The 23,043-nt window shown below is 38.2% G+C and overlaps 1 protein-coding gene across 1 annotated transcript; it reads left to right on the plus strand.

Moving 5' to 3' along the window:
• Positions 1-3,852: 3,852 nt before the first annotated feature.
• LOC131953195 (uncharacterized) lies at positions 3,853-19,082 on the plus strand. The gene is made up of 16 exons (XM_059316264.1): positions 3,853-4,028; positions 4,636-4,747; positions 4,995-5,194; positions 5,677-5,772; positions 7,962-8,131; positions 8,271-8,479; positions 8,851-9,533; positions 10,464-10,553; positions 10,946-11,017; positions 11,685-11,845; positions 12,339-12,391; positions 12,573-12,702; positions 13,173-13,319; positions 13,684-13,819; positions 14,539-14,646; positions 19,000-19,082. The coding sequence occupies exons 1-16, from the start codon at positions 3,963-3,965 to the stop codon at positions 19,051-19,053; spliced, it is 2,487 nt and encodes an 828-aa protein (XP_059172247.1). The 5' UTR covers positions 3,853-3,962; the 3' UTR covers positions 19,054-19,082.
• The last annotated feature ends 3,961 nt before the right edge of the window (positions 19,083-23,043 follow it).

Raw genomic sequence — 23,043 nt, forward strand, 5'->3', positions numbered from 1 at the left:
CGACAGGGCACTTCCCCGCGCCGCAGGCGCTTCAAATTTGGCAGACTCCTGCCTTGGGGCAATAGAACAACGGGGGACCGGTGCCGGTTGCCACAAAGTCCACGAAGAGGGGTCAAAACTGACCTCGACTGACCGGCACCTTTTATGAGTTATATATAATTAAAAAATTGCCCACGTAGGAATCTCTTCAAAACTCCTAACGTCGTAGACCGACTTTCGGGGTAGCCAAAAAAACTATGATATATTCGAGAAAATTCCGGACGAGCTTCAGAAGTGACCGGTCCGAATTTTCCCTATATAAACATTGTCAATTTTTGTTAAAAACTATGACTTTTTCAAAACAATGTTTTGGAACTTTGGCACTGTACATCTGACTCATTTTTCATAAACCTGGGTAAATGAATCGGCCTTATGGATAAACTATCGGTCAGCCTCTGTTCGCACGCGAGGGCTAAAAAGTGACCACGAGTGCAATTCTCCTTATACGAGCTATACATTGAAAAAAATTCCCATATATATATATATATATATATATATATATATATATATATATATATATATATATATATATATATATATATATATATATATATATATATATGCTAACCCGAAAGTCTAGAGTTCGAATCCGGGTTCACATCAGTGTAACGTCCCATGAATACAGAATGTTGGAAAATTGGATTATAAGTAAGTGATTCACAAAGCAAGAGAAGTCAGATGTTTTACCGTATTCAGATGTTGTACCGTGGTCAGATGTTTACCGAGATTGTATCGTTAGTTATGACAGCATTTCTGCGATAATGTAGTGGAGAAGAGCGGTTTTTGCTAAATAATAATGTCTTTTTCTCGAATTTTTTTTTTGGCGCAAGTTACGACACTAAACTAGAGACTCTAACTGGATAACTGACCTGGCCGCCCTTTAAAACAGTTTCCCGTCTCACCTGTCCCGTTCTTTAAACTGTTACCCGTCTCACCTGGCCTGTTCTTTAAAACAGTTTCCCGTCTCACCTGGCCCGCCCTTTAAAACATTTTCCCGTCTCACCTGGCCTGTTCTTTAAAACAGTTTCCCGTCTCACCTGACCGCCCATTAAAACAGTTTCCCGTCTCACCTGGCCCGTTCTTTAAAACAGTTTCCCGTCTCACCTGGCCGCCCATTAAAACAGTTTCCAGTCTCGCCTGTCCCGTTCTTTAAAACAGTTTCCCGTCTCACCTGTCCCGTTCTTTAAAACAGTTTCCCGTCTCACCTGTCCCGTTCTTTAAAACAGTTTCCCGTCTCACCTGGCCCGTTCTTTAAAACAGTTTCCCGTCTCACCTGTCCCGTTCTTTAAAACAGTTTCCCGTCTCAACTGGCCCGTTCTTTAAAACAGTTTCCCGTCTCAACTGGCCCGTTCTTTAAAACAGTTTCCCTTTAAAACAATGGATGTAGTCGGGTGAAACATAACTTTGAACCAGGTCGTATCATTTCACACCCCCCCCCCCCCTCCCCGCTGATGTACCGCAGTGTGTAAAACCTCCCACGTCTTGAGTAGCCTCCATGTTTTCCACAGCTAAGATGACATGACCGGGAGGGGCTACACTAAATACAAACAAACTGAGCCCATTGACAAGACCATCCATCATCACCCCCCCCCCCCTTTACAGACTGCTAGCTAAAATCTACAACTATCTAACCAGTTCCGGTGCAATTAGTCTCTGATTGACGTGCACGTTAATTGATTGCAGGAAAAGATGAAACGATATTATTTTGACAGGTGTGTACATTCAATTAGACAGAGCATAATTAATAAAGGCCCTATTTAAAAATATTATAATAACAAGATTTTTATTAACGTTCGAAAGAAAAAAAAATAGTTTCCTTTAAATAAAATAATACATAATTAACTACATAACTCTAAATTAAGCGTGTGTATTAAAATCCTAATTAGATTGTTTAATGGACAAATTTCCAGCTTTTCAGTGTAAAAACTTTTTTTTTAATCTTCAATGTTTAAGAATTTAAAATACGTTAAAACAGCGAGACAATATTTGTAGACTTCTAGTGTTTGATACAGCAACATTTGATTATTTATTCTTAATATACTATCAAAGGAGTTTAACAAACGCGTCAAGTTTTTATACAATCTTTTAGATTAAAGCTGCTAAAATTGTGATCGTAAGATCACACCCAGCATTCTTTCTTTCAGACTTTTTTCCACGGGGGGGGGGGGGGGGGGGGGGGGGGGGAGAGTGGGGGGGGGGGGGCGGGAGAGTGGGGGGGGGGGCGGGAGAGTGGGGGGGGGGGGAGAGTGGGGGGGGGGGGCGAGACTTGAAATTTGCTGGGGGGAGGGAGGGGTAGAGTTCCCACCCCCCTGAAGAGATGCCTAAAAGAAACTTTAACACCCAGACATACTCACACGAAGAAGAGTCGAGATTGGTAAAAGCTTGTAAAAATCGTTTCGTTTTTCTATTACAATTGCTCTTTAAAAATAAGATCCATTTAAAAGAGACCTATTTGTCCCTTTTTTAGCTGACACAGTTATGTACATTTTAAAGCTTCGTTGATGTCTGAAAATTATGACATAATGCTGAAAGCAAGGGACGGCGTCTTCTGGTGGTAGAGCACGAGTTCGTAGGACTACCTGAGTCTACTCAGCTTCGATGAGTACCTGACTAACAGTAGGGAAAGTAAAGGCGGATGGGTATAGTGTATAGTGCTTACCACACTATCCCATGCCGAGGTCACAGAAAAAGTGAACTCTACTTGGTCTGCCCACATGGAATTGTCATGTTTAGCTTCGATCAAAGATCATCACCGGTGTGATAAACGGATGTTAATGAACTGAATAGTACGAGCTGAGGTACATATTAGTACCATCCTTAGGGTTTCCGGTATGTTAATGAACTGAATAGTACGAGCTAAGGTACATATTAGTACCATCCTTAGGGTTTCAGAATGTTGATTAACTAAATAGTATCGGCTGAGGTACATATTAGTACCATCCTTAGGGTTTCCATTGAGGCTACATGCGCACTAGCACAGATTTCTACGTCATCAGCGCGCCACCCTCCCGCCAACTCAAGCCTGCGGACGGCTTTAATTAGGGCAGTGAGACGACTTGTCAAATTTAGACCTTTTGGTCGAGACAAGTTTGATTCGTTTACCATTCGCATAGGTTTTAAAAAAAATAGATTACCTTTCCTTCAAAGTAAAACCTAAATAGTTTGATAATCAGCAAATCGACTTTGTAACTTATTCACACAGTGTTTGAGATTTTGTAGACTTTGAGTTTTGTTACTTTGGTGATTTTTTTCCACTGGATTTCTCTATACAGAATTGAGTACTTTGGTAGACGTAGCAGTTTTTTTTAAAGGATTGAATTTACTTTTGGATTGTGTGATAGAGTGTTGACGTCAGTGTGATTGACGTTGGATTATAGGTTAGTGGCAGTTTGACTTCGTTAGCGACCTAACTCGATCATATGGTAACAGACTTAATTTAACAGGTGTTAGGTACATGACGAAATTCTATAAGTAACAGACTTCATATAAGATAGTTTTTATTTATTTTTTATTTAGTGAGAGGCCTAATTTAACTTGGGCCAAATGAACGAATTCTATAAGCGACAGACCAATTCTAAGTGTGCAGGATAAATCACTAAATTCTACCGGTGACAGACAAAATATAACTTCTAAGTGTGCCAAAGAAAGCATTCATTTCTACGAGTTACAGACCTAATTTAAATGTGCCAGATAAATCATTAAATTCTATCAGTGATTTGCCTACTTTAGCATGTGCAAGATAAATTATTGATTGTAGCAGTGACAGACAGAATCTTTATGTGCCAGATAAATCATTGAATTCTATCAGTGAAAGGCCTAATTCAACGTGTGCCAGATAAATCATCAAATTCTATTAGTGACAGACCAAATCTAAGTGTGCCAGATAAATCATTGAATTTTCTCAGCGGCAGGACTAATTTAACATGTGCCAGTTGAACGGTTACACAATTGTTTGGATGGTAACGTTGCTTTATACCTCTCAGTTACAGGTAAGTAAGAGTTCTAAACGAAAAATATCCAAAAACAATCAAGTCATATAACAAATATACTAATATCGATAACCATGCAAGTTTGACGCTGCAATATGTGCTTATTAGATTTAGAGTAAACTAAATAGTTACATTATCTCAGTTTGGTCGACATATCTATACGAGAAGACGAGTGCCCTGACTCATCTGTTTCAACTGATAAAGAAAAATCAATTAAAAACAAGATTTCCTCAGGGAGAAATTTATTTTTAAAAAAGTATATTGCTGTGCAGATAGATTTTTATTAAACTAAAATAAATGTATATATTTCTAAAAATATAAACTTTAAGAAAATCAATAGGCAACATGCAAAACAATAGAAAACGTAGAATCCACAATTATACATTTCCTTATTAAATGAGTATGGTTTTTGCCGATTCATTTACATTCCTGCTCGTATGCAACTACGGCGAAATCTGACGGCGATATAGATCATGTATTCTGTCGTCCCACACATGTTTACCTACTATGAATAGAGCAGAATGGGACACATGGCCCCTATACACCGCCATGTGCGCCCCTGTAAAAGATACGTTCACTTTAATTTTTGTTATCGTTGCTGTAACAGCGGGTCTTGGGTAAGGAACAGCCCGCAGTCAGCCATCATTTGAAAGGCAAAGTAGAAATGACAGACATCCACATCCAGAGAGAGGCTAAAAGATCAGAACATAGGACCAAAGGTAACTGATCCACGTTGACATACATATGACCTTTTGTTCGTCTACTTACCGAGAGGTAACTAGACCAAAGGACTAAAGGTCTGACATACCTACGACCTTTTGTTCTTCTACTTACCGAGAGGTAACTAGACCAAAGGACCAAAGGTAACTGATCCACTCAGACATACCTATGACCTTTGGTTCGTCTACTTACCAAGAGATGACTAACTCTTCTGTTCGCCATCTTACCATATCCTGTTGTATTCAGATCCTCCGACCCCCGCCATGGTTGAAGTTTACGGCAATCCCAAGCTGCACCATAAGGTCAAGCTCCGAGTGACCACCGCCTCTCACCTCTACAGCCTCGATCTGAAGAAAGTTCAGTCAGTTCTACACAGCAATGTCAAGGTCATAACTGTAGGAGCAACACCAGACGGTCGTCCTGACTTCGTTGTGGGGGACATGGAGGCAAGTCACTGACATTCTAAATCACTGACATTCTAAATCACTGACATTCTAAGTCACTGACATTCTAAATCACTGACATTCTAAGTCACTGACATTCTAAGTCACTGACATTCTAAATCACTGAAATTCTAAAGTGTCTTACTGTCCTGTGTGTGTGGGGGGGGGGGGGGGGGGAGCCACGAGCAACTGACATTCTAAAGTTGCTGGTCAGGTGTTAGAGCACATGATTACTAACCAAAAATCTGGAGTTCAGTTTCTGGGTTTGAGTGAGTAGAACACTCCTGAGTTACAACCAGCTGTAATCAGTACCTGGCTGTAGTTGGGGAAAGTAAATAATACTAGATCTTGACCGTTTGCTCAGGTCACAGAAATAGAAACTACTCCATATGCATAGAAGTTTTGTATTATATAATTAACATAAATAATTCGTATGCTAATTGTTCGGGTCAATGGGTCAATATTGTTGTGGTGATCTGTTTCAGCCGGACATAGTGGAGCAGTCTAAGATGTTTTTTCACAACCCGGACACGGGGACTGTGGTCAGCCTGAGGATCCAGGGGGACGGGCACTATCACGTGGTACGTAGACCTGGCCTACACCTCTCACCTTGTCCAGTCCACCTCTACCCTCCCCTCTATTTACTGCAACTTATTCTTATTGTTCAACTGTATCGGCATACGAAACAATTCACTACTATATTTTTGTAACACGTAAAAAGTAAAGTTTCACTTTCAAACCTGACGGTCTATGGGGCAAGTGAAGTAGAGTTTACTTGTTTCTGTGACCTCAGCATATGAAGAGAGTGTGGTCAGCACTATGCCCAGCTTTGTAAGACGTGTTTACTTTTAAAAAAGCTGAGTCAGCAAAATCTTCTGGGTGTGGTACAGGAGTTACATAGTAAATGCATGGGTGGGGTGCAAGAATTACATAGTAAATGCATGGGTGGGGTGCAAGAATTACATAGTAAATGCATGGGTGGGGTGCAAGAATTACATAGTAAATGCATGGGTGGGGTGCAAGAATTACATGGTAAATGCATGGGTGGGGTGCAAGAATTACATGATAAATGCGTGGGTGGGGTGCAAGAATTACATGATAAATGCATGGGTGGGGTGCAAGAATTACATGATAAATGCGTGGGTGGGGTGCAAGAATTACATAGTAAATGCTTGGGTGGGGTGCAAGAATTACATAGTAAATGCATGGGTGGGGTGCAAGAATTACATAGTAAATGCATGGGTGGGGTGCAAGAATTACATAGTAAATGCATGGGTGGGGTGCAAGAATTACATAGTAAATGCATGGGTGGGGTGCAAGAATTACATGGTAAATGTGTGGGTGGGGTGCAAGAATTACATGATAAATGCGTGGGTGGGGTGCAAGAATTACATAGTAAATGCATGGGTGGGGTGCAAGAATTACATAGTAAATGCATGGGTGGGGTGCAAGAATTACATGGTAAATGTGTGGGTGGGGTGCAAGAATTACATGGTAAATGTGTGGGTGGGGTGCAAGAATTACATGGTAAATGTGTGGGTGGGGTGCAAGAATTACATGATAAATGTGTGGGTGGGGTGCAAGAATTACATGATAAATGCGTGGGTGGGGTGCAAGAATTACATGATAAATGCATGGGTGGGGTGCAAGAATTACATGATAAATGCGTGGGTGGGGTGCAAGAATTACATGATAAATGCGTGGGTGGGGTGCAAGAATTACATGATAAATGCATGGGTGGGGTGCAAGAATTACATGATAAATGCGTGGGTGGGGTGCAAGAATTACATAGTAAATGCATGGGTGGGGTGCAAGAATTACATAGTAAATGCATGGGTGGGGTGCAAGAATTACATAGTAAATGCTTGGGTGGGGTGCAAGAATTACATGGTAAATGCATGGGTGGGGTGCAAGAATTACATGATAAATGCGTGGGTGGGGTGCAAGAATTACATGATAAATGCATGGGTGGGGTGCAAGAATTACATGGTAAATGCATGGGTGGGGTGCAAGAATTACATGATAAATGCGTGGGTGGGGTGCAAGAATTACATAGTAAATGCATGGGTGGGGTGCAAGAATTACATAGTAAATGCATGGGTGGGGTGCAAGAATTACATGATAAATGCGTGGGTGGGGTGCAAGAATTACATGATAAATGCGTGGGTGGGGTGCAAGAATTACATAGTAAATGCATGGGTGGGGTGCAAGAATTACATAGTAAATGCATGGGTGGGGTGCAAGAATTACATAGTAAATGCATGGGTGGGGTGCAAGAATTACATAGTAAATGCATGGGTGGGGTGCAAGAATTACATGGTAAATGCATGGGTGGGGTGCAGGAATTACAAAAGTAAATGCGTGGGTGGGTGCAAGAATTATATGGTATACTGAGCTGAGGTTTGGGCGCTTGAGCTCAGTTATGAGCTTCGTTAATCTGAGCTCATTTGCGATTACAGTAACGTAATTAGAAGCTGGGGTTGACAAAGGCTAAGCTGCAGGCGATGAGATTAACCGACTTAAATGTAGATCATCTCCACGTGTCTCAAATAACGAACCAGCTGCCCTAGCGTTGTTTGGTTGCTCTGTTGCTGTAGGCCTGCAGGCTTGTTATCAAATGTTTCAAAGTTGTGGTAGTTTGTTGTCATCGTCAGTGTACAGGGTTAGTGCAACACCATTGTTGACAAGGTTAGACTGACACCATTGTTGACAAGGTTAGACTGACACCATTGTTGAACAAGGTTAGACTGACACCATTGTCCCACCACAGGAGGGCCATTTAGACCATGTTAGGATCATAGCTCCGCCCCATTCAAGGGCCCGTCACCCTCGTACAACAGACAGCAGAAGTCACTTTGTTTACAAATCAGTCGACAACTTGGATATCGACACCGGCCATTTTGATGACGTCAGCAGCGGTACCTACAGGATTATCAGCAGGTGGGTGGTTACCTGTGTCCATCACAAACATATATTTGTGCCAATGTTTTTTTTTTTTTTACTGAGTCCATTAAAAAAATAATGCCTGTTCGATTCATTTGATGGGAGGAGACGAATGATGAAAGCAAATCTTCCACAGTCCATCAAACAAGCAGACGGATAGCAGCCACGGAGCGAATGGGGGCGACGACGAGAAGTTTCTAATGAAATCAAAACGGGAAGAGATACAGCGGATCTTGAAGACCAACAGACACATAGACAAGCAGGCGGCAATGAGATGGGCCAGGGCGCGGGGCTATGAAATGGATGACGATGATGACGATGATGAGGGGGATGACTATATGGAAGGTTTGACCTGATTGTGTTGTTGTAATGACGTTGAATATTTGAGATACTTTTAACTTCGGCAAAAAAACTAGTGTGTATGCGTTGGGGGGGGGGGGGGGTGCTACAAAAAGAACTTTGTGCTGGTGCTACAAAACATGTTGTCTTGTTGGAATCCTGAATTCTGTTCTTAGTGTTAATTAAACTACACACGTGCTTCCTGTTCAATGGCTCTGTGGGTTGAGACTCCTGATTTAATAAATAATTAGTTAATTATATTTTTAAATGATGAGATTTTTAAAAGGTTTCCTTAAAAATGATAACCGAAAAAAAATGTAATGTCTTCTAATATATCCACGCTACAACAACATGACCATTGTACCTTTTTTGTGCAGTTCCAAAATCATTCGACGACCAGAAGTTGTGGAGCCCAAGAAATGGTCAAAAAGAAAAGTTAGCAAACGGTCTTCCATACCCAGACGAAAAAAATAAGGGAAATGACATGAATAGCCTTCCATATCCAATCGATAAACACAACGGAAAGGGGGATACTGAAACAACCAACCGACCATTACCGGAAGAGAGAAATAAAGGTCATAACGCAACCAATGGCATTTCATACTTAGACAACAACGAGAGAAATGGACAAAATTCAACAAATTACTTGCCAAACAAGGACGATAGAGGAAAAACCCACAGTACAACAAATGATCCACATTCAAATGGCCTTCCATACCATAAGGAGATCGAGAAAAACAATTATAATTCACAAAATGGTCTTCCATATCAAAAGGAAAACGAGAAAAGCAATCATAATTCGGCAAATGGTCTTCCATACCAAGATGAGAAAGAAATAAAAGAAAACCACGCAAATGCCGCTGCTTACAAAAATGACAAAAGAAAAAGCCAGGAAGAACACCAAGTACCAGACGAGAGGCAGCCCCAGCAGACGAGAGCAAAGGTCAGACGCAGGAAGAGACAGAGTGCAACTGAGTGGCTGACCAGTGACATCCCGGCATTCTTCGATCCCCGTCAGGACAGCCCCACAGTCAAGACAGCGGGACCTTACGTTGTTGAGGTAAGTAGACAGGTGACCCCCACAGTGAAGTCAGCTGGACCTTACATAGTTGAGGTAAGTAGACAGGTGACCCCCCCCCCCCCCATTCTATCCCCACAGTGAAGTTAGCTGGACCTTACGTTGTTGAGGTAAGTAGACATGTGACCCCCACAGTGAAGTCAGCTGGACCTTACATAGTTGAGGTAAGTAGACAGGTGACCCCCACAGTGAAGTCAGCTGGACCTTACATAGTTGAGGTAAGTAGACATGTGACCCCCACAGTGAAGTCAGCGGGACCTTACATAGTTGAGGTAAGTAGACAGGTGACCCCCACAGTGAAGTTAGCTGGACCTTACGTTGTTGAGGTAAGTAGACATGTGACCCCCACAGTGAAGTCAGCTGGACCTTACGTTGTTGAGGTAAGTAGACATGTGACCCCCACAGTGAAGTCAGCTGGACCTTACGTTGTTGAGGTAAGTAGACATGTGACCCCCACAGTGAAGTCAGCTGGACCTTACATAGTTGAGGTAAGTAGACATGTGACCCCCACAGTGAAGTCAGCGGGACCTTACATAGTTGAGGTAAGTAGACATGTGACCCCCACAGTGAAGTCAGCGGGACCTTACATAGTTGAGGTAAGTAGACAGGTGACCCCCACAGTGAAGTCAGCGGGACCTTACATAGTTGAGGTAAGTAGACAGGTGACCCCCACAGTGAAGTCAGCGGGACCTTACATAGTTGAGGTAAGTAGACAGGTGACCCCCACAGTGAAGTCAGCTGGACCTTACATAGTTGAGGTAAGTAGACATGTGACCCCCACAGTGAAGTCAGCGGGACCTTACATAGTTGAGGTAAGTAGACATGTGACCCCCACAGTGAAGTCAGCTGTCGCTAAATTGTCCAGACAATGTTGACGATAATATCCATTGACCTCTCGCATTATGTGTCCAGGTGATGTCTATGATTGACGCTAAAGCCTACGAAGAATTCAACTACGACTGGAAGGCTCTACAGATTTACCTCCTCCATTTTTGGCAGTCTGTAGGTGGCTTTGTCTGTCATACTGTGGCGTATTGTAGACCCCATGTTCTGTTAATCTGTGTGTCGTACTGCATACCGTCTCTTCTGTAAATCTGAAATATCTGAGTGTTGTCCTACTGTAAACCTTTTATTCTGCTAATCCCTAAAGCTGAAATATCTGAATGTTGTACAACTGTAAACCTTTTATTATGTTAATCTCTAAAGCTGAAATATGTGTACGTTGTCCTACTCTTAACCTTTTATTATGTTAATCTCTAAAGCTGAAATATGTGTATTTTGTACTGTAAATATTCTGTTCTGTTAATCTCTAAAGCTGAAATATGTGTATGTTGTCCTACTGTAAACCTTTTATTCTGCTAATCTCTAAAGCTGACACTGTTACTTACACCCAGGTCAACGCCAGATTTCAAGCCATGATAGAACCTAAAATTAGCATACGTGTCAAGTCTATTGCCAAAGTGATGGTAAGCAGTCCTTTATATATCATTGGACAGGTTGTTTTCTTTTGTGTGGTGGGACTGTGAGGTGGTCGTGTGACATAGGCTTGTGCTGTAGTTGTGTGATATGGGCTTATGACATGGGATTTTGCTGTAGTTGTGTGATATAGGCTTATGACATGGGATTTTGCTGTAGTTGTGTGATATAGGCTTATGACATGGGATTTTGCTGTAGTTGTGTGATATAGGCTTATGACATGGGATTTTGCTGTAGTTGTGTGATATAGGCTTATGACATGGGATTTTGCTGTAGTTGTGTGATATAGGCTTATGACATGGGATTTTGCTGTAGTTGTGTGATATAGGCTTATGACATGGGATTTTGCTGTAGTTGTGTGATATGGGCTTATGACATGGGATTTTGCTGTAGTTGTGTGATATGGGCTTATGACATGGGATTTTGCTGTAGTTGTGTGATATAGGCTTATGACATGGGATTTTGCTGTAGTTGTGTGATATAGGCTTATGACATGGGATTTTGCTGTAGTTGTGTGATATGGGCTAATGACATGGGCTTATGCTGTATGCATGTGCTGTGGGCTTGTGACATTGGCAAGTGACGACGTCTTGCAGCCAGAGCTCGTGGTTTATGCAGTGATGCCCCTATTACAGACTTGATTTATTCCTGCCCCAGTTTTCAGGGTTCCAGCCCTTCATTGAGAACAACCGAATCGAGGCTGGCACGGAGCTGGTTGACGTCACCGGAGTTCTGACGGAGTTCAGGAACTTCATCCGAGAGAACTACGAGTCAAATCCGGCACTACCGGACCATGACGTCGCCATCTTGTTGACCGGGTGAGTCCATGGGTTTTTGTTTGATGACCATGACGTCGCCATCTTGTTGACCGGGTGAGTCCATGGGTTTTTGTTTGATGACCATGACGTCGCCATCTTGTTGACCGGGTGAGTCCATGGGTTTTTGTTTGAGTAAATCTGTTTCACTAGACTCTATGGCTAGACATCTAACAACGTTGCTAGGTCTACACCGGCTTCAATTCGTGGCACGCTAAAACAAGCACAAAGCGATAAGACACAAAGCTCTCAATACAACTTCCAGTTTTTTGTTCAACCAGTCAAATATGATGCGGAGATTTTTAAAAACAGATCTCTGTCAGAGAAGGTAGCTCAGTAAAGCTAAACCCAATACATGCAGCACTGACTATATAGTCTGCACACGGGCGTGTTTTGGGACGATTTCGCGTGTTCTCCAAAACTAGTTAAGAGATCAATACGAAAAAGATCAATCGCTTGTAATAAAAACCTTAAATTTCGCCTTTTGCTCTTCCAGAGAAGATCTGTGCAAGAAAAAATTAGACGGGACTTGGTCTCTAGGATCTAAAGGTAATTTGTGGATGTTTGGCTCATAGTTTTAAAATGGCGATATTAAATGAAACAATAAAAAGATTAAAGTATGATAAATATTTGTTATTTTTAAAATGCTACAAACTATTAAATTTTTAATGCATGAAAATAGTCGAAAATTTAACTACAAATATTACATCCGTTGTGACATCATTGACAGGAATAGCGTTTGTCCGAGGGGGATGTATTTCTTCCAGAAGGTTCGCCAATCAGAGCTACGACGTGGGCGTGGCCGAAGTGGGTCGCAGTTTTAGAGGCGTGTTGACCACAGCCCACGAAGTTGGACATCTGTAAGCAAAAGTTGACGCCAATGTTGATGCTTCTTTTAAAAATCTCGATTACAAAAACTATTAAAACTAAATGTATGTATGCGCATGTTGCGGCAGTTAGAAAGCGCAACAACTAAGTCCTTTAATGTGAACAATACAGTGATAAAATAAAACCACTAAGTTTCCCTGTTGTTACGTTTGACCTCTCATCCAACAAACCCTTTTGTAGGCAATGTTCCACCTTTATTTCGCTTGTCCTTTTTATCTTTACACAACACTCATGCCTAACCGCTACCAACTAACCGCGTTAACATTAATTCACTCCAGCTTTTATACCGCATTCGACCTTGGGATAACAATACATAAACACACCAGGGTTAACTACACACTAGGGTAAACTCAACACACACACGCACTCTCCCCTAAATTCAAGACTATTCTAGTCTATCTATATAACTTACAACTAACCAGTAACATCGTCACGGTTGCAGGATCGGCGCCTTCCACGACGGCGAGAAGAACTCCTCCCTGTGCCCACCGTCCAGCGGGTTCATCATGTCCAGCGACTGGACGGACCCGCTGCTCTACAACAGGTTCTCCAACTGTTCCAGGCAGAACTTCAGGCACTTTCTAGAGAAGTACGTGCACTTTAGAGGTTTTAGGCACTTTCTAGAGAAGTACTTGTACTTTAGAGGCTTTAGGCACTTTCTAGAGAAGTACTTATACATTAGCTGCTTTAGGCACTTTCTAGATGAGTATTTGTACTTTAGCAACCTTAGGCACTTTGTAAAGAAGTATTGACACTTTAACGTTTTTATGTACTTTCTACATACTTATAACAATGTTCTTACATTTGATTTTTTCAATCAAAACGTCTTTGTTTCTTGGATATTGATTTACATTTAATGAAATTTAACATTAAGCTTATGCTGTTTATTGATTGATATAACATGTCACCGTTACATGACAAATTAACTTGACCCCCTCCCCCCGTGCCCCCAGCACGTGGTACTCTCAGTGTCTCGTCAATTCTGACTCCAACTACACCACGGGCTACGACCTACCCAATCAACTTCCGGGTCAGGTTTTTACACTGACCGAGCAGTGTCTGCAGTACATCGATGGCGTCCCTTGCAGTGTAAGTTTGTACATTCCTCGATTATCTCCCTTCTTTACATTTTAAACATAATTTACTTCCCTTGGTTGCTCCTATAGTTTAAGTAGACACACTATTCAGACAAAAAACTTCAGAACTAATAATTATTAAGTCATTACGATTAGCGCAGCAGTTCAGAAGCGCCAAAGCTAGATTCTATTGTAATTTTTGTTTCCTGACTCTAATATTAGTGTAATACTAAAGTTCGGTTCCATTGTTTAGTAATCCGAATTTCTATTGTATTGTAGTCTCTGACCAAAGTAACATTCTATTGTAGTCTCTAACCAAAGTAACATTCTATTGTAGTCTCTGACCAAAGTAACATTCTATTGTAGTCTCTGACCAAAGTAACATTCTATTGTAGTCTCTGACCAAAGTAACATTCTATTGTAGTCTCTGACCAAAGTAACATTCTATTGTAGTCTCTGACCAAAGTAACATTCTATTGTAGTCTCTGACCAAAGTAACATTCTATTGTAGTCTCTGACCAAAGTAACATTCTATTGTAGTCTCTGACCAAAGTAACATTCTATTGTAGTCTCTGACCAAAGTAACATTCTACAAAGTAACATTCTATTGTAGTCTCTGACCAAAGTAACATTCTATTGTAGTCTCTAACCAAAGTAACATTCTATTGTAGTCTCTGACCAAAGTAACATTCTATTGTAGTCTGACCACTGACCACTATCGCCCGTCCACAGACCGTCGCTCTGGAATCACAGTGTGGTCAGCTGTGCTGTGAGAAGTGGTCCCAGCCCTTCCCCAGCAAGGAGCCAGCAGCCGACGGGACCTTCTGCGGACCTGGCAAGGTCAGGGTCACATCTCTTCACCCATTGGAAACCTAATGTCGGTCGTGTTTAGTCAGTTATAAGTTTTGTGAGAACAGATCAAGACGTACACTGTCTAACACCAGATTAAAACATACATTGTCTAACAACAGATTTGAACACACTGTCTAACAACAGATTAAAACATACACTGTCTAACACCAGATTAAAACATACATTGTCTAACAACAGATTTAAACACACTGTCTAACAACACATTAAAACATACACTGTCTAACACCAGATTAAAACATACATTGTCTAACAACAGATTAAAACATACACTGTCTAACAACAGATTAAAACATACACTGTCTAACAACAGATTTAAACACACTGTCTAACAACAGATTAAAACATACACTGTCTAACACCAGATTAAAACATACACTGTCTAACAACAGATTTAAACACACTGTCTAACAACAGATTAAAACATACACTGTCTAACAACAGATTAAAACATACACTGTCTAACAACAGATTAAAACATACACTGTCTAACAACAGATTTAAACACACTGTCTAACAACAGATTAAAACATACACTGTCTAACAACAGATTTAAACACACTGTCTAACAACAGATTAAAACACACACTGTCTAACACCAGATTAAAACATACACTGTCTAACAACAGATTAAAACACACACTGTCTAACAACAGATTAAAACATACACTGTCTAACAACAGATTAAAACATACACTGTCTAACAACAGATTAAAACACACACTGTCTAACACCAGATTAAAACATACACTGTCTAACAACAGATTAAAACACACACTGTCTAACAACAGATTAAAACATACACTGTCTAACAACAGATTAAAACATACACTGTCTAACAACAGATTAAAACACACACTGTCTAACACCAGATTAAAACATACACTGTCTAACAACAGATTTAAACACACTGTCTAACACCAGATTAAAACATACACTGTCTAACAACAGATTTAAACACACTGTCTAACACCAGATTAAAACATACACTGTCTAACAACAGATTTAAACACACTGTCTAACACCAGATTAAAACGTACACTGTCTAACAACAGATTAAAACATACACTGTCTAACAACAGATTAAAACATACACTGTCTAACACCACATTAAAACATACACTGTCTAACAACAGATTTAAACATACACTGTCTAACAACAGATTAAAACATACACTGTCTAACACCACATTAAAACATACACTGTCTAACAACAGATTAAAACATACACTGTCTAACAACAGATTAAAACACACACTGTCTAACAACATATTAAAACACACACTGTCTAACAACAGATTTAAACACACTGTCTAACACCAGATTAAAACATACACTGTCTAACACCAGATTAAAACATACACTGTCTAACAACAGATTAAAACATACACTGTCTAACACCAGATTAAAACATACACTGTCTAACAACAGATTTAAACACACTGTCTAACAACAGATTAAAACATACACTGTCTAACAACAGATTAAAACATACACTGTCTAACAACAGATTAAAACATACACTGTCTAACAACAGATTTAAACACACTGTCTAACAACAGATTAAAACATACACTGTCTAACAACAGATTTAAACACACTGTCTAACAACAGATTAAAACACACACTGTCTAACACCAGATTAAAACATACACTGTCTAACAACAGATTAAAACACACACTGTCTAACAACAGATTAAAACATACACTGTCTAACAACAGATTAAAACATACACTGTCTAACAACAGATTAAAACACACACTGTCTAACACCAGATTAAAACATACACTGTCTAACAACAGATTAAAACACACACTGTCTAACAACAGATTAAAACATACACTGTCTAACAACAGATTAAAACATACACTGTCTAACAACAGATTAAAACACACACTGTCTAACAACAGATTTAAACACACTGTCTAACACCAGATTAAAACATACACTGTCTAACAACAGATTTAAACACACTGTCTAACACCAGATTAAAACGTACACTGTCTAACAACAGATTAAAACATACACTGTCTAACAACAGATTAAAACATACACTGTCTAACACCACATTAAAACATACACTGTCTAACAACAGATTTAAACATACACTGTCTAACAACAGATTAAAACATACACTGTCTAACACCACATTAAAACATACACTGTCTAACAACAGATTAAAACATACACTGTCTAACAACAGATTAAAACACACACTGTCTAACAACATATTAAAACACACACTGTCTAACAACAGATTTAAACACACTGTCTAACACCAGATTAAAACATACACTGTCTAACACCAGATTAAAACATACACTGTCTAACAACAGATTAAAACATACACTGTCTAACACCAGATTAAAACATACACTGTCTAACAACAGATTTAAACACACTGTCTAACAACAGATTAAAACATACACTGTCTAACAACAGATTAAAACATACACTGTCTAACAACAGATTAAAACATACACTGTCTAACAACAGATTTAAACACACTGTCTAACAACAGATTAAAACATACACTGTCTAACAACAGATTTAAACACACTGTCTAACAACAGATTAAAACACACACTGTCTAACACCAGATTAAAACATACACTGTCTAACAACAGATTAAAACACACACTGTCTAACAACAGATTAAAACATACACTGTCTAACAACAGATTAAAACATACACTGTCTAACAACAGATTAAAACACACACTGTCTAACACCAGATTAAAACATACACTGTCTAACAACAGATTAAAACACACACTGTCTAACAACAGATTAAAACATACACTGTCTAACAACAGATTAAAACATACACTGTCTAACAACAGATTAAAACACACACTGTCTAACAACAGATTTAAACACACTGTCTAACACCAGATTAAAACATACACTGTCTAACAACAGATTTAAACACACTGTCTAACACCAGATTAAAACGTACACTGTCTAACAACAGATTAAAACATACACTGTCTAACAACAGATTAAAACATACACTGTCTAACACCACATTAAAACATACACTGTCTAACAACAGATTTAAACATACACTGTCTAACAACAGATTAAAACATACACTGTCTAACACCACATTAAAACATACACTGTCTAACAACAGATTTAAACATACACTGTCTAACAACAGATTAAAACATACACTGTCTAACACCACATTAAAACATACACTGTCTAACAACAGATTAAAACATACACTGTCTAACAACAGATTAAAACACACACTGTCTAACAACAGATTAAAACACACACTGTCTAACAACAGATTTAAACACACTGTCTAACACCAGATTAAAACATACACTGTCTAACAACAGATTAAAACATACACTGTCTAACAACAGATTAAAACATACACTGTCTAACAACAGATTAAAACATACACTGTCTAACAACAGATTAAAACACACACTGTCTAACACCACATTAAAACATACACTGTCTAACAACAGATTAAAACATACACTGTCTAACAACAGATTAAAACATACACTGTCTAACAACAGATTAAAACATACACTGTCTAACAACAGATTAAAACATACACTGTCTAACAACAGATTAAAACATACACTGTCTAACAACAGATTAAAACATACACTGTCTAACAACAGATTAAAACATACACTGTCTACCAACAGATTTAAACACACTGTCTAACAACAGATTAAAACATACACTGTCTAACAACAGATTTAAACACACTGTCTAACAACAGATTTAAACACACTGTCTAACAACAGATTAAAACATACACTGTCTAACAACAGATTAAAACATACACTGTCTAACAACAGATTAAAACACACACTGTCTAACACCACATTAAAACATACACTGTCTAACAACAGATTAAAACATACACTGTCTAACAACAGATTAAAACATACACTGTCTAACAACAGATTAAAACATACACTGTCTAACAACAGATTAAAACATACACTGTCTAACAACAGATTAAAACATACACTGTCTAACAACAGATTAAAACATACACTGTCTAACAACAGATTAAAACATACACTGTCTAACAACAGATTAAAACATACACTGTCTAACAACAGATTTAAACACACTGTCTAACAACAGATTAAAACATACACTGTCTAACAACAGATTTAAACACACTGTCTAACAACAGATTTAAACACACTGTCTAACAACAGATTAAAACATACACTGTCTAACAACAGATTAAAACATACACTGTCTAACAACAGATTAAAACATACACTGTCTAACAACAGATTAAAACATACACTAACAACACAGTTTGCCTATTTCAGGTGTGTTACAACGGCGCATGTCTTCAACAAGAGCTCGTGTCATTCCAGATCTAAAACCCATCTCATCTATTTATAGAAGCAACTGTTTAAAAAAAAATTAACCTTTTAATAAATACTATATGTATTAGGAAAGTGAATCTAAATCGTCTTGTTATAATTTACATATATATCTTCTGTTATTTTCTAACTTAGATGTCTGTTTTTAACTACTACATCATCCTGTTATAACTTCATTATTATGTCATTATTCATTTGATAACCCTGATTATTGTAACGTCTATTACTAAAACTGAGTAGATCTATAAGATAGCCAAGAGAAAATGAGTGTTGGTTGATCGCTTCTCGATATAATATAAACTATTCTCATTGTTAGCTCCCTTGGTTTTGGATATTTAAGCAGTGATTTACTTCCCTTGTTTGTTATATATGTTCAGCAATCCAATCATCACTCTGGATATTTAACTATATTTTAATAACTTTAATAAAGTGACATCTCATAAAATTATTTGAAAAACTTAAAATACATAAAGTAGTTTTCACTGTATATGGTTTAAAGAATATGTGGCGACAAGCAAAGTTCTGGGAAGTCGAAGGGGATTAGAACTAGTAACACATGTTCGTTGTCTATTTTACACACACACACACATAATTTTTCTCTCTCTCTCTCTCTCTCTCTGCTTATATATATATATATATATATATATATATATATATATATACATATAGATATATATATATATATATATATATATATATATATATATATATATATATATATATATATATATATATAAGAAAAGAAGGGATGCTTGTTTGTTATTCATAGTTATTAGATCGGGAGCTTGCAGGCAAGTTGCATGGAAATTGTTCTTGACAAAGTTTGTTGTTCACTCTCTTTTTACTGTGAGGAATGTTTCTTTAAGAAACCCATCATCAACATGTTATCCCAGCCAAACATCTCCCACAAAGGTGGGCCAGGTGAGGTCTATGCAAATCCCCTCCCTCCCTCTCAAGGTCACCCCGACAAGTACAGGGGCGCTGATTACACCCCTGACACCCCAGCTCCTGCACTTTGTAAGGGCTGGTCATGATCTGACACACCTTACACCGCTGACCGTATTCCGCCTGAAACTAAAATAAATGGTACAATTAGATCAAATATTAAACAACAAATTAATGAACGGTTTGAAAAAGTTTACATCCAAAAAAATTGAGATTAAGCACAATACACATATTTTTGAAGTGGGTTTATACTTGAATGTTTTAGTGAAGGCTATCCTTAGATTTGTTCAATTACATTTTTACTTTCTCGTATATACGAAGTATAGAGAAAGTCTTGTAATCGTGCAAAAAAAAAAAAAAAAAAAAACCGAGATTTTTACAAATCTCGATGTTTTACACCTCACTGATACGGAGAAACATAATTTTGCAATCTTGTCCGTATGTCTGTCTGTCTGTCTGTCTGTCTGTCTGTCTGTCTGTCTGTCTGTGTGTCCGTGTGTAAACACGATAACTTGAGTACCGTTACAGCTAGGTTGATGAAATTTCATATATAAGTATTTTATCAAAATCGTAGATCCGTATCAACTTTTGAGCGATTTCCGATAACCGGAAGTGGTACTTTTTCTACTTTGAATTTTTCAAAAGCCTATAATTTGAGTACTATTTCAGATAGATAAATGAAATTTCACATGTAAGTAAAAGATCTAATTCTCTACCTTCTGTTAAATTTTGAGTAATTTCTGTTGACTGGAAGTAGTAATTTACGCTACTTCCGATTTCTCAAAAAACTAATGTAAATTTTAAAAGTACTAATAATATTGCGCACTATTATGCGCTTTTTTATTTGGCGTTCACTTGGTGTGCAATTAATTTGTCTACGAGATTTTATTCTATTTTTAAAACTTTAAGTATTTAAAATGGATTAAAAATCATGTCTATAGCCCGAGTTCCCATCCCCTGTTATTTTATATAAGAGTATTCGAGAAAGTTTAGGGGAGATCACTCCCGGTTTATTTTAACACGCAATTAATTTTTTTTTACAATTGTGAAACAAATTTCTAAGATTTGCCTAAATTGTCACCGCCTTGGATGCTATGGTAAAATTGTAAGGATTATCCAACCACTTTTAGATGTTACATTTAATATGACTAAGTTGTGGAGCGATATTTAAATCTACGAGCTGACCCGCGGCATATCATACGCCTCTATTTAGTTGTTTTATTTTCTACTTTTCAGTAATTCATAATTTGTGAATTCGACAGTACCAATGCTGCCACTGAAAATAGTTGCTTTAAAACACAATCAGTAGGTCGTTAAGGACGATACTACCCCCCCCACCCCCTCCTTTCCCCCAACCCCTACCCTACCCCCCCCCCCCCCCCCCCCGTGAAAGCAGCCTCCTCTTAGTTACCTCCCCTAAGTTTAAAATCGTTTCAAACTAAATTATCTGCCCCTAATAGCCGTCACTAAACCCGGCTCCACGAATGTAAACATTTAGTGTGAACCACAGCTCACCAGACCATGTTGGGGTGGGGTGGTAGGGAGCGCGCTTACAGCTTGTTTTCTAGAGTCTCCAAGAAGAGAATTATATATATAGATATTGCACATTCGATCAGAGGCATATTAAAAAATACCACTTACCTCCCCTGTATTGGTCTCAACACAGTAGACCCGAGCACTGCGCCAAGTGTTGCCACACTTCGAACATCTAAAGAATCCAAACATTCTCCTGGACATGTCTGCGTCGGAAATACTGTCAACACACATCAACTTAAATATTAACTACATACAATTTACGATACTGACATCAATGCTAATATTTCCGAGAAAATGTATTCTATACATACATCGACTTCAATATTTACGACTTAAAATATCTACACATGCAGTAACTTTAGTATTTACACACAAAAAATATTTTAGACAAACATACAATTTAATTTTAATAATTAAAATATATTTGCATATACTTCAATTGGTTAAACTAAAGTCTTTTAAAAATATTTTTTTACTTCTTCTTCTTCTTCTTCGTTCTTAATTATGAATATGGTGGAGGATTCAGACAACAAGTCCAACTTCGTGGACAAACCGGACTGTGGTCTCCAGTTTGTCATATAATTTTTCCCTATATAATTATCGCATCAGATTTTATTATAACAGTAGTAGTACACAAACCAAGCTATAAGGTGCTAGCCCCACGAATGTAATTTTTATTTATTCTTGTCATTAAGGAAATTATGTCATTATGTACTCATGTCATTAATGTATTCATGCCATGTAAGTGCTTAAAAATTATATACTCATTTCATTAATGTACTTATATAATTAATATACCTATGTCATTAACTTACTTAAATAATTATATACTCACATAATTAATGGACTGATGAAATTAATATTCGTTTCATTAAATAATAAGAAATTAGTCTGGTTGCAGAGGATTATACAAAATAACTTCATTACCCCACTTCACTATACTAAGTCCTCTCCACTCCCCCACCCTATTCCAAAATACCATCACAATCACAATCTAATACCATCACAATCACAATCTAATACCATGACAAACACAATCTAATACCATCACAATCACAATCTAATACCATCACAAACACAATCTAATACCATCACAATCACAATCTAATACCATCACAATCACAATCTAATACCATCACAATCTAATACCATCACAATCACAATCTAATACCATCACAATCACAATCTAATACCATCACAATCACAATCTAATACCATCACAATCACAATCTAATACCATCACAATCACAATCTAATACCATCACAATCACAATCTAATACCATCACAATCACAATCTAATACCATCACAATCACAATCTAATACCATCACAATCACAATCTAATACCATCACAATCACAATCTAATACCATCACAGTCACAATCTAATACCATCACAATCACAATCTAATACCATCACAATCTAATACCATCACAATCACAGTCTAATACCATCACAATCACAATCTAATACCATCACAATCACAATCTAATACCATCACAATCA

The sequence above is a fragment of the Physella acuta genome, unplaced genomic scaffold (genome assembly GCF_028476545.2).
Source record: "Physella acuta isolate Inbredline_101_S28 unplaced genomic scaffold, ASM2847654v3 ptg000913l, whole genome shotgun sequence".
Classification (NCBI taxonomy): Eukaryota; Metazoa; Mollusca; class Gastropoda; family Physidae; genus Physella; species Physella acuta.

Coding starts and splice junctions, on each gene's coding strand:
- LOC131953195 (XM_059316264.1), top strand. CDS start 3,963: ATGTGCCAGTTGAACGGTTACACAATTGTTTGGATGGTAACGTTGCTT. Junction 5,195..5,676: donor TCGTTGTGGGGGACATGGAG/GCAAGTCACTGA, acceptor GATCTGTTTCAG/CCGGACATAGTGGAGCAGTC. Junction 12,703..13,172: donor GCCCACGAAGTTGGACATCT/GTAAGCAAAAGT, acceptor TCACGGTTGCAG/GATCGGCGCCTTCCACGACG.